Here is a 12,102-nt window from a genome sequence, read left to right as displayed (position 1 = left end):
TGTCCCGCCATTTCCAGGCCCATATCCCTCCCCACCTGCTCCCCCCGTCCTTCAGCATCTCCTACGTGAGGTGCCACCTCCGTTCCCCTGCCCCTCTCCCTTCCCCGACACCGGGGGTGCCCTGGGGCGCACCCACCCCCACCCCACAGCATCCTCCCCACGCCTGGGTTGGAGACAAACCCCTCGGGGGGACCCCCCAGGCCCGGTGACGGCATCGCCCGCCACGGAGGCCGAGGCCCCGGCGAGGCCGGATCCAGCTCAGCCTCCGGGCAGGGCCCTTCCTGCAGCAGGAACCACCGCGAGCAGCCGCTTCCTCGCGTCCCCTCCGCCATCACCCCTTCCCTCCCTCCCGGGGAGGAAATAGGCCGGGCTGCCGGGCCCGCCGCCCCCTCGCTTCAGGGCCGTGCAGCAGCAGCGCAGGGCGAGCCGGGACGGGCCCCGCTGCCGCCCCAGGTGAGCTTTGGGGGACGCCGGGGACGGGCCCGGGACACTCCGGGCAGGTTCGGGCGCTCACGGATAGCGCGGGGTGTCCAGAGTGGTGGGGACCCATGGCTGGGGGTCCCCCAGAGGGGCTCGGGGCTGCCAAAATGCCCCGGGGCGGGTGGGGAGGAGCCGTCAGCCCCATCCCCGCGCCCTCTCCCGCAGGCGGAGGAGCTGGGCCCGCCATGGAGTCGGCGGGGGCGCCGGAGGAGGTCTATGTGCTGGTGGAGTACGGCTTCGAGTACCGGGCCAAGGACGGGACGCTGGTCTCCATCAAGCCCAACGAGCGCTACGTTCTGCTGAAGCGCACCAACGACCACTGGTGGCACGTGAGGAAGAGCCGGGACGCGCGGCCCTTCTACATCCCGGCCCAGTACGTCAAGGAGCTGCCCCCCATCGCCTCCCCGGCACCACTCTACCACGAGGAGCCAGAGCCGGAGCCGGAGCCGCCGGCAGCCTACGAGTACCGCTTCATCGGCGCGGCGCCCACGGCCAGGGAGGATTTGCCGCCCACCCTCAGCTCTTTCCGGGCAGCCCCAGCACCGAGACCCCACCCCGCCGAGCCCACGCGGCCCACGCAGTCCCTGGACAACCTGGCCAGGGCGACACCGGTGCCACATGGTACCACCACCATGGGACCCCATGGGGACCCCCCCGCATGCCCTCGGCCGCTCAGCAAGAGCCGCTCGGAAACCCTCTGCGTGCCCAGCAAGGACACGGACACGGCGAGGCGGCTGGGGTCTGACCACGTGGCTCAGGTACGGTGACGTCCCTAGTGCTGTCCCCAAATGTAGGGTGTAGGGGGGGCAGGGGACAGCAGGACGCTTGGGGCCCCTCCCCTAAGCACAGAGCCCCCCTCGCTGTCCTCTCCCTGCACCCAACGGGGCTCGGCACCCAGGGCCCCCCGGCACCGCTGCCACTGCCAGGGCCCCGCGCAGCTCCCCACGGAGCTGGCCCCACGGGGCAAACCTGATCTGCAGGAAATGCCGGGCGTCTCGGGGCCAAGCCCCCAGCCCAGCCAGGGCAGCTGTGCTGCCGGCTCTGGGCCACAACGGCGACCGGAGGTGAGGAATCCTCCCCCCCACGTCCCTTCCAAAGCGGGCCTCCGCTGCGCCGTGCCTCGGTTTCCCCATCCCTGGGGGTCACTGTCCCCCGGGGCAGGCGGGGGGACAGGGCCAGGAGCAGGGTGTGCCCCAGGGTTTTGGTGTCAGACTGAGGGTGGCGTGGATGTGCTAAGAGGGGCCGTGGGGATCCTGGGCAACACTGGGTCCAGAGCACATCACCCACCCACGCACCCCGGTATTGGCCACGGGTCTGTGGGGAGCGATGCTGTCCCCAGCTGCCATCGTCCCCTCCTGCTTCTCATCCTAACCCACCCACAGGAGGACGCACACTGGCACTGGAGGGGCTCATGGGGGGCCAACGCCCCCCAGCTGGGCAGTGGGAGCAGGTTTGGGGCACAGCTGGTGTCCTGAGGGCTGAATTATCCCCCAGGCAGAAGGAGCACAAGTCCCAGCAGGGCACAGAGCCAGCATGCCAAGCCAGTGTGGCAGCGCAGAATGGGGGGGGCGTCGGAGTCCCTATGCCTCCTCCAGGCATTGTTCTGGGGCAAGAAGAGGCAGAAAGGGGTTAACAGGGAAGTGCAGCAACTCCTCCCTCGCGGGGCGGGTGTCTCACCTGCAGGCAGCACCCAGCAAGGAGGGGGGTGCTGGGTGCACCCTGGGGCCAGGCAGGCGGGCACCCCGGCACCCCAAAACCGACTCTCACCCCACTCCAGTAAGTAGCGAGGGGCCCTCCTGGGTGCTCCTGGATGCAGGTGCTGCTCCCACCTGCGCACATTTTGCCAAGGGGGCACCCAAGGGTGGGGGGGTGCCTCGCAGCCCCTTGCTCAGTGGTGACAGCAGCTGGGGCACAGTAGTGGTGGAGGGGTCCCACGTTCCCTCGCCCCTAGCCCCGGAACGTCTCCCTGGGTCACCCCCAGTGCAGGGTGCTTGTGGGTGCTGAACCGGGAGGGAGGGACCAAGGTGTCACCCTCACCCCCAGGACCACCCCCGGGGCGTCACCCCACGTACACACCCGCAGCACCCATGGGCTCTGCACCCGCAGCCCAGGCATCCGGGGTGTCCCCCGCTCCCTTGGGCTGATATTGGGGGTGTTTGGGTGGGGGAAAAGGGGTTTCCGTTGTGGGGACCGGGCTTTGCACCCTGTCTATCACAGTTGGAGCAGAGCTGCAACCCTGGCTGTGCCATGCCAAGGGAGAGAGCTCCGTGTGTTTTGGGGGGGGCAGGTCACCCCTGGGCTGCTTGGACTTCTGCAGCCTCCAGAGGGGACATTCCCTGGTGTTCCCAGCAGGCACCGGCTGCTTCACGGTGCTCTTTGCTCGGCTAAAGCCATTGACACCGGCCTGGGCCACAGGGCGAAGCCAGCAGGAAATAAGAGCCAGGCACTTCTGTTTGCCCTGAGCTCCCATGGCCCCAAAGCTGGGTGGGTTCAGCTCTGGGGACGCTCCCCCCGTGTCTCCCTACTGTCCTCACCCATGGGTGCTGGTGAGGAGGGTCCCAAAGTGGATTGCATCCGCCCTGCCTGCACCGGCACCGCTGAACCTCACGGCCGCTCAAAGCAGCTGGCTTTTGCAGCCCAGGAGCTGCCATACCTCGTCCTGGAGCTGCTGCCCCGACACTCGGGTGTTCACATGCATTTGTCACCTTTCCGAGTGCTTGTGCTTTTGGTGTGGCCCCCAACCCATCCCAGCTGAGAAAACCTTATGCTGGGGGAAGTTTTCCTGGGACGGTGCCGGTCGCATCCCCGCTGCAGCATCTCAGCTGCTCCCCCTGCACGGTCCCAGCAGCCCCCACCGCCGAACGCCTAAAAATGTCCCCAGGAGCTAATTCCGCATCTGGGGGAGCTCTGCTCGCCGCCACCGCTCTTCCGCCCCACCAAGCCAACAGGAAGCGGGCGACGCGCTCGGGCCCATAGTGGGGCTGGCCAGCGTCGCTGCTGTGCAGGAGCATCTCGGCCCCACTGCGCCCGTCGGAGCGCCTCGGCCCCACTGCGCCCACCGCGATGGGCGAGCGGGCAGGCAGCATGCTGCAGCGCTCCCGCAGCAGGGTGTCGCGGCTGCTCCATCTGGGCAAGGTAGGGACCCGGAGAGGGGTTCGAGGGGGACCCCAGCTGTAGTGGGGTGTAGGGAGAGCTCTGGCACCTGGAGAGCCCTGGCACACTGCGCGGTGACCCCAGGTCCTCCCTGAATTTTCTGCGGGTGCCGGAGGAGGCAGCGGATGGGTGCAGGGGTGCAGAAATGTCTGTCCCCAAGCAGGGACAGGAACCAGCTTGTGGTTTCCTACCCCCTGGGGAAGCAAAACAACTGAAGATACAAACGGTGTGAGTGAGTGGGGAGCTCTGGGCCGGGGGGAGGGAGGGCAGGACCACCAGGTGCCCTGTCCCTGCCCTGTGTCCCTTGTCCCCAGGATGAGGGTGGCCTCTTGCTCCGTGTTTCTGCCCCTGCACCCCAGGGTGCTGGTGTGGGGGTGATGGATCACCCAGCGTGCTGCTGCAGGGGGTGATGGGGTGTCACAGGGCTGCTGACTGCTGTCCCCCCCTCACCCCCGCTGACAGGCAGGGTAGTGGTGGGGAAACTTTGTCCCTGCTGCCATTGCAGGAAGGCTCGGGGGCTGTAAAAGCTGGGGAGAGCAAAGGGTAACAGTGCGGGTTTGCAACCTCTTCCTGCTCCTGGCCACCGACCCTGCGGCGACATGTCCCCATCCGGACCGAGCCCTGCTTGGGTGTCACTGGGACTGGGGACAGGGGCCCCTCTTGCTTCCCCCCCCACTGGGCACCGTCACCCAGAGGGACGTGGGGCTGGGGCTGGCTCCACGCCACAGGCTCAGGAAGCTGCGGGCTGGTTTCGAAGGCTGGAAGATGCAGTAAGACCTCGAGCAATGAAGCCAAAATGGGGAAGAGGCGAAAGCTGGGGCACAGAGAGCATGGGTAGCATTGGAGGAGGGGTCCTACCCGGGGAGGTAGGGGAGCCTGTCCTCTCTGAGCAGCCCCAGCTCAGCTGGAAGCAGGCGTCTATTTGGGGCTGGCGGCCCCAGCTCAGCAGCTGCGGGTGCTGGAGGCATGGGCGGGGATGAGCGGGGTGGTGGCGAGGTGGGCGCGGATGTGTGCAGGTGATGTGGGTGCAGCCGGGGTGCAGAGGTTGGGGTGCAGATGTGTGCAGGTGACGTGGGTGCAGTTGTTGGGGTGCAGATGAGGTGGGTGCAGGTGCTGGGGGTGCTGCTGATGCAGGGACAGAGGCCGGGGGTGCGGGTGCTGTGCCTGTTGGTGATGCGGGTGCCGGGGTTGCGGTGCAGATTTTGGGGGCACCAAAGATGAAGGTAAAGTGGGGGCTGGTGAGGCGGGTGCGGGTGTTGGGGTGCTGATGGCAGTGACTGCAGCACTGGTGAGGAGTGAGGAGGAAGGGGCAGGGGGTGCAGAGGATGCGTGTGTTGGTGCTGGGGCTGCAGGCGATGCTAGCGCAGACCTTGGGGTGCAGGCGCTGTGGGTGCAGGCGATGACACGGGTGATGACTCCAGGGGCCACGACGCCCCCCCCAGCTGGCAGCACTTCCCATCACTCGCCCCCGCACAAGGGTCCCACCGTTTGGTGCCCACGCATGAAGGACATCCCCGCTACCAGAGCAGGGCAGGATCCGGCCCCACAAGACAGGACAACCCGTGCCATGTCCCCAAGGTTTGGACAAGCTGCTCGCCACCCCGGTGCCAGCCAGGAAACCCAAGTGACACATCCCCATCCCCCCCCAGGTGCGCAGGGAGTCGGAGGAGCCGCCTGCCCACGTCTACCTCAACATCCAGGAGCTGCAGGAGGAAGCCGCCACGGGCAGCTCGGCCCCGCCAGCGCCCGAGGAGCCCCGCGGCTCTGGGACGGACTGGGAAACCCACATGGACACGGACTCTGGACACTTGTTTTATTACAACCCAGTCACCGGCGAGACCACATGGGATTGTCCCTTTGAGCAGGCAGAAGATGGAGTGAGTCCCGCCGCCTCGCCCGCCTCCTCGCTCGCCCACAGCCCGCAGTTTGCCGAGTGGGGCCAGTACGTGGACGAAGCCAGCGGACAGGCTTTTTTCTATAATTCGGTAACAGGTGAGACGTCGTGGGACCCCCCACACACGGGAGACAGCTCCCAGGATATGTACCCTGGGCTGACGCCGTACAGCCCCATGGAGCAGCGGGTGAGCACCCTGCGGGGCGCGTGGGGACGGGGACGCAGCGGGGACACGGCGGGGACACAGCGGGGACGCGCTCGGTGCCAGCGCCACCTTCACCCTGCTCCATTCCCCAGCCGCCCACTCCGGAAACGGATTATCCCGACCTGTCTCCGGATGAGCTGGAGGGCTACCCTGAGGAGGACTACTCGCCCCTGGGCTCCTATGAGCAGGGGGCTGCTCACTATCTGCCCCCGAGGTACCCTGAGGAGCTGGGCTCGTCCCCGGGCTGGTACGGGCACAGCCACCCCGAGGGAGCACCCGGCTACCCCGAGCACTTCGGCACAGAGACGGTATGGGGACGGGACGGGACGGGATGGGACGGGATGGGATGGGGACAAAGATGAGGACAGGGATGATGATGAAGATGAGGATGTTGGGAATGGGGATGGGAGACAGGATGGGGATAGGGATGAAAATTTAAATGGGGATGGGGATGGAGACGTGGATGGGGATGAGGATGAGGTTTAGGACATGGATGAGATGAGGATTAGGATGATGATGAAGATGAAGCAGTTGAAGACAGAGAAAAGGGCAAAGATGAGGATGAAGATGAAGATGAGGACAGGGGTAGGGAAAAGGATGACAATGAGGACAAAAAGGATGAGGATGAGAACGAGAATTGGGATGGGGATGGAGACAGGCAGGGACAGGAAGGGGGAAGGAAACAGGGACGAGGATGAGGACAAGAATGAGGATGGGGACAGGGATGGGCATGAGGATTGGGAAGGGGATGGAGATGACAATGGGGACAGGAATAAGGACAGGGATGGGGTTGAGGACAAGGGTGGGGATGGGGATGGGGATGGGGATGGGGATGGGGATGGGGATGGGGACGGGGACGGGGGCAGAGAAGTGAGTGTGAGTGGGGGGAGCAGCCCTGGGGAGCAGCGGGCACGGAGCCAAGCATCACCCGGTCGCTGCCCCCAGGTCCTGGCGGGTGGCCGGCACCACCGAGCCAGCAGCAGCTCCAGCCAGGACAGCGGGCTCCTCGCCTGGCCCAGCTGCACGCCAACGGCACCGGGGCTGAAGGAGGAGAAGGTGAGCACCCTGGGGTGCCACCACCCCGGGGGATGCAGAGGGCGGGGGGGAGGGGGGGGTCTGTGCCAGCCCGCGAGTGGCAAAGCTGACCCCCCCCGTGCCTGAATTTCCAGTTCAAAAGCCTCGAAAAGGCCGGCGTGCTCAACAGGACCAAGACGGCGGACAGGGGGAAGCGGTTGCGGTAAGCGTGTCCCCGCGCCCCTCCAGCCGCAACACGAGCCCGGGGTGGCCTGGGGGGGACACCTGTGCCTGTGCTGTCCCCAAACATGACCCCCCCCCCCCCCATCTCGTCCCCAGGAAAAACTGGAGCTCGTCCTGGACTGTGCTGGAGGGCGGGATCCTGACCTTCTTCAAGGACTCCAAGCACTCGTCCACTGGTGCCCTGGTGAGCGCCACGGGGCCCCGCACAGAGCCAGCACCCGTGGGACAGGGCCAGCACCTGCAGGATGGGGCCAGCACCCACGGAACAGGGCAGCACCGACAGGATGGGGGCAGCAACCATGGGAGAGGGCCAGCACCAACAGGATGGGGCCAGCACCTGCAGGACATGGCCAGCACCCATGGGACAGGGCTGCACCCATGAGATTGGGGCAGCACCCATGGGACAGGGACAGCACCTGCAGGACAGGGACAGCACCCATGGGATGGGGACAGCAGCTGCAGCACAGGGCTGTAACATATGGGACAGGACCAGAGCCCATAGGACAGGGCCAGCACCCATAGGACAGGGCCAGCACCAACAGAGTGGGGCCAGCACCAACAGAATGGGGCCAGCACCAACAGGACAGGGCCAGCACCCATAGGACAAGGCCAGCACCAGCAGGACAAGGCCAGCACCAACAGGATGGGACCAGCACTCATAGGACAGGGCCAGCACCATCAGAACGGGGTCAGAACCTGCAGGAAAGGGCCAGCACCAGCAGGACAGGGCCAGCACCCACGGGCTGGGGCCAGCACCCACAGGACAGAGCAAGCACTCACATTTTGCCGACAGAGCCTGCAGGGGCAGGGTGCGGTGACACTCTGGGACACAGCAGCGGTGGCAGCGGGACACTTCCACGGTGTCTCCGAGCTGTGCGTGGGCTGTGCCCGGCGTTTTGCCGTCACACCGAGCCCGCTGCCAGGGGAAGCGGGGCCCAGCCCAGCCCCCAGCCCACACCGAATGCAGAAGCTGCCGCGGTGCCGCGGGCTTGCAACACCCTGCGGTGCTGCAGGCAAGGGACAGGGCCAGGCCGAACCGGCAGCGGGGGGGAACGCTGCTGTCCCCACCGCAGGGACATGGTGCGGGGGGGGCTCCGGCACCCCCTTGATGTGGGTGGATGGGGGCTGGTGGAGGGGCATGTGCCCAGAGCGGCCCCAAGGCCAGGACATGGGTGAGATGGCCAGTCCCTCTTAAAACCCCACGGTGTCCCCAGGGGGGATGTGCACCCAGCAGCCTGCAAGGGACAGGGCTCAGCCTTCCCCATGCAAACACGGTGCCAGTGCAAGGCTGTCACCAACAGACCCTCGCCCCCGGGACTCAGTGCAGGGCAGGGGCTGTCCCCACCAGGTGACAGTGGCTTTAGGTCCCCCCACCCCTCCAGCCAGTGGCCGCAGTGCTCTCGGCGCAGGGCAATGCCTGCCCCCCCTCAGCAGGGAGCCCTTGTGGGCAGACGTGTCCCATGGCGGTCCCATGAGGGGGGAATGGCTGCGTTTTGGGTGGAGAAAAGCCAAAAGCAGCTCCAGTGTGCGGGGCCAGCACCAGCTCGCAGTCCCCCAGGGGGACGCTGGCCACAGTGCCACCCTGTCCCCTTGCTCCTGCAGAGGCACCCGGGCAACCTGACCATGCCGGAGCACACGGTGGAGCTGCGTGGGGCCACTGTCACCTGGGCCGGCAAGGACAAATCCAGCAAGAAGCACGTCCTGGAGGTGAGCTCGGTGGCGGCGTAGTGACCTTGGTCACCCAGCAGGGACCGAGTGGGGGCTGCAGGCTGTATGGCAAAGCCAGCACCCACCTGCCTGGCTGCCAACGCCACAACCTCCCCTGGAGTGGGACTTGCTGTGATTTATCACCGTGGGGACGCTGGGGACCGTGCTGCAGTGCCTTTCCTGAGCCACATGTCACCAAGGGCCATCCCTGCTGCCCCCTGGGGGCTGGCACTGCCGTGCTCACGGGGCGGAGTGGGCGCGGTTCTCCTCTCGAGCTTGGCACGGGGAGGAAATTTCCAGCCTGGGCAGCACCCAGCTCACAGGCAAAAGGCCAAAACTGGGGCCATCAGTGCAATGAGTTGCGCCCCATTCTCGGCCACAGCCCAGTGGCCCTGGCCTGACCGCTGCTCTCGTAGCTGAGGACGCGGGAGGGCTCCGAGTTCCTCATCCAGCACGACTCGGAGCAGATCATCGTCACCTGGCAGAAGGCCATCGCGGACAGCATCGCCCGGCTGGTGAGCGCTAAGCTGGCGCCGCATGGGCGGGATGGGCGGGCAGCAGGATGGGTCCAAACGGGGCTGAGCAGCTGGACCTGGGGGGTGGAGGTCGGTGGCACGAAGCCTGGTCGGAGGCTGGTAACGAGGGGAGCTCCCCAGGGGTTGGTGCTGGGTCCAGTCCTGCTCAGCATCCTCACCAGTGGTCTGGGTGATGGGGTAGGGGGCACCCTCAGTAAATTGGTCCCCGGGCACCAGAGAGGCCAGGCAGGCTGCAGAGACCCCAGGGGAGGGCCACGAAGGTGGGGGGACCGGAGCAGCTCCGCTGGGAGGAGAGACTGCGGGAGCTGGGGCTGCTCGGCCTGGAGGGGAGGCTGCAGGGGATCCCGGCCATGCCCGTAAATCCCCCTGGGGAGGATGGAGCTGGGCTCTGCTCAGCGGTGTCAGCACCAGGCCCAGGGGCACCAGGCACGAAGCGGGGCCCAGGAGGTGCCCTCTGACCATCGGGAAGCACTTCTGTGCCCTGGCGGTGGCGGAGCTGGCACAGGAGAGGCTGTGGGGGCTCCTTCTGAGAGGCCTCCAGAAGCCACCGGGACCTGGCCCTGGGCACCCCGCTCTGGGCTGGAGCAGGGCCTGGAGCAGGGGTACCCGGGGCTGCCTCTGACCGCAGCCATGCTGTGGCCCTGGGACTCTGTCCCATGCTGCCCCTTCCCTAGGGCACTGACTTCCCTGCTGAGGATGACACCGAGAGCGGGACGGAATTCGGGTCCCGGGAGAAGCTGGGAGGTGGCGAGGAGAGGAGGGCCACAGGTGAGCTGGTGGCTCTGCTGTCCCACGGCACGGTTGGAGCCATCCGTGGGGCGCGGGGAGCCACCCCTCGTCACCTCCGTCACCTCCCCACGGGCGATGCTCACCTCCTGCCCCATCCCCATCAGCGTCCGGGCAGGCTGCGGGCACGGCCGAGAGCGACTCGAGCAAAGTGCGCAACAAACTCCGCAAGTTCCTGCAGAGGCGGCCGACGCTGCAGTCCCTGCGTGAGCGGGGCTACATCAAGGGTAGGGGCCCACCATGGGCACAGCTGCCCCCGAGCGTCCCCCCACTCCCCCCCCCGACGCTCACCTCTCCGTGTCCTCTCCAGACCAGGTCTTTGGCTGCTCCCTACAAGTGCTGTGTGAGCGGGAGCGCGGCACCGTGCCCCGCTTCGTCCAGCAGTGCATCCAGACCGTGGAGAGGAGAGGTACCGCCATGGGGCTTGGGGACGGGGACAGCCCAGGGGACAAAGGGACAGGGTGACAGGGTGGTGCCAGCTCTGGCGTCGCTCCCCTCGCTGGGGAAAGGCCACACTGGGGAACCCAGATGGGTTTTCAATGAAAACCACCAGATTAGGGCTGCAAGCTGGCATGGTCATGGCAACCGGTGCCACTTGCTGCCACCACAGCTGGTGGCAGTGCCACCTGGGTGGCTGTGGCTGATCAGGATCTTGTCCGCGTCCCCCAGGGCTGGACATAGACGGGCTGTACCGGGTCAGCGGCAACCTGGCCACCATCCAGAAGCTGCGCTACAAAGTGGACCACGGTAGGGTCCCCATGCCGGGTGTCCCCTCTGGGCTGAAAGCCACAGCTGGCAACACCCATGGGTGTCCCCACCCTGGCTGTGCCCCAGGACCAGCCTGAGGTGCCGCCCTGTCCCCACAGATGAGCACCTGGACCTGGACGATGGGCGCTGGGAGGACATCCACGTCATCACTGGTGCCCTGAAGCTCTTCTTCCGCGAGCTGCCTGAGCCGCTTGTCCCCTTTAGCCACTTTGACAAGTTCATTGCTGCCATCAGTAAGGGATGGGGACGGGGACGGGGACAGGGATGGCTCCAGCCGCTGGAGCCATCGCCCTATTTTGTTCTGTCCCCTTGCAGAGATGCAGGAGCCGGTGCGGCGGGGACGCTGCATCCGTGACCTGGTGTATTCCCTCCCGCTTGCCAACCACGACACCATGATGCTCCTCTTCCGGCACCTCTGCAGGTGACACCATGTGGCACCGCCACGCGCCTCCGTGTCCCCGCTCCTGCCCACCCACCAGCGTCCAAAACCAACGCAGCCACCACGAGCTCTCCCCAAAACCGTGGTGACAGGAGGGCAGAGGGGGCCACCTCGTGGGTGGGGGGCCACGTTCGGGGGCCTGGTGGTGACACCATCCCTTGTCCCCGCAGGGTGATTGAGTACAAGGAGGAGAACCGCATGTCGGTGCAGAGCGTCGCCATCGTCTTCGGCCCCACGTTGCTGCGGCCAGCGAGCGAGGAGGGCAACATGGCCATGCACATGGTCTTCCAGAACCAGGTGGTGGAGCACATCCTCAACCAGTACAGCTACATCTTCCCCGACGGCTAATCCCAGCCATGGGGACATGCATGGGGACGAGCCCAGCGGCGGGGACATGAAGTGGCGGGGACTTGGGGGAGGACTCGGCTGCCCGGCACCTCGGGACGCGGGTGACGGCAGTTGGCACCTTGGCGACGGGCAGCACTGGTGCGCGGTGGCCCGGCTCGAGCCTCCCGGACGTGGTTGGAGGGATGAGGACACCGCTGAGGACGGTGGCACGGACCCTCTGGGGATGGGACCCCTTGGGATGGGGAGGGCAGGGAGGAGCTGTGGCTGGGACCGGTGGCCGGCATTGGTGCTCCCGAATAAAGAGCCCGTTCAGCCGCGAGGATATTTGGGCACCCATGGGGACCCCAAGCCAGGTGGCCACCGCCACAAGGACACAGGGGTGTCCCAAGCTCTTGTCCCCCTGAATGGGGCCAGGAGGGCTCGGTGCCTCTTGGCTCTGCTGCCGTTGGCCCTTGGGGACAGCGTGTGCCCTCGGTACCCCATAAGGATGAAGGAAATACTTGGGGGAGGGGGGGAATTGGTGTCCCCA

At 66.6% G+C, this 12,102-nt stretch overlaps 1 protein-coding gene across 4 annotated transcripts; it reads left to right on the top strand.

The window, feature by feature from the left end:
- The first annotated feature begins 200 nt into the window (after window positions 1–200).
- On the top strand, window positions 201–11,890 carry ARHGAP27 (Rho GTPase activating protein 27). 4 transcript variants are annotated; one of them, XM_040536459.1, is made up of 16 exons: window positions 201–453; window positions 646–1,238; window positions 5,283–5,714; window positions 5,825–6,040; window positions 6,678–6,788; window positions 6,902–6,969; window positions 7,086–7,173; window positions 8,592–8,696; window positions 9,113–9,211; window positions 9,907–10,000; window positions 10,126–10,245; window positions 10,329–10,427; window positions 10,688–10,765; window positions 10,885–11,019; window positions 11,102–11,207; window positions 11,396–11,890. In XM_040536459.1, the coding sequence occupies exons 2-16, from the start codon at window positions 666–668 to the stop codon at window positions 11,571–11,573; spliced, it is 2,502 nt and encodes an 833-aa protein (XP_040392393.1). In that variant the 5' UTR covers window positions 201–453; window positions 646–665; the 3' UTR covers window positions 11,574–11,890. The 4 variants fall into 4 exon arrangements, with proteins under 4 accessions (XP_040392393.1, XP_040392394.1, XP_040392395.1 ...); XM_040536460.1 differs by having other exon boundaries at window positions 390–1,238; XM_040536461.1 differs by lacking the exons at window positions 201–453; window positions 646–1,238 and adding an exon at window positions 1,617–2,256.
- Window positions 11,891–12,102: the final 212 nt, after the last annotated feature.

Source organism: Cygnus olor, chromosome 25 (genome assembly GCF_009769625.2).
Source record: "Cygnus olor isolate bCygOlo1 chromosome 25, bCygOlo1.pri.v2, whole genome shotgun sequence".
Classification (NCBI taxonomy): Eukaryota; Metazoa; Chordata; class Aves; order Anseriformes; family Anatidae; genus Cygnus; species Cygnus olor.
Note: the sequence above shows the minus strand (reverse complement) of the source record. Positions and strands in the feature narration are given on the sequence as shown.

Excerpts from the sequence above, each read along its gene's own strand:
- ARHGAP27 (XM_040536460.1), top strand. The coding sequence starts at position 549 with ATGGCTGGGGGTCCCCCAGAGGGGCTCGGGGCTGCCAAAATGCCCCGG. Across the intron at positions 1,239-5,282 it reads GGTCTGACCACGTGGCTCAG|GTGCGCAGGGAGTCGGAGGA; the intron begins GTACGGTGACGT and ends ATCCCCCCCCAG. Across the intron at positions 8,697-9,112 it reads GCAAGAAGCACGTCCTGGAG|CTGAGGACGCGGGAGGGCTC; the intron begins GTGAGCTCGGTG and ends CTGCTCTCGTAG.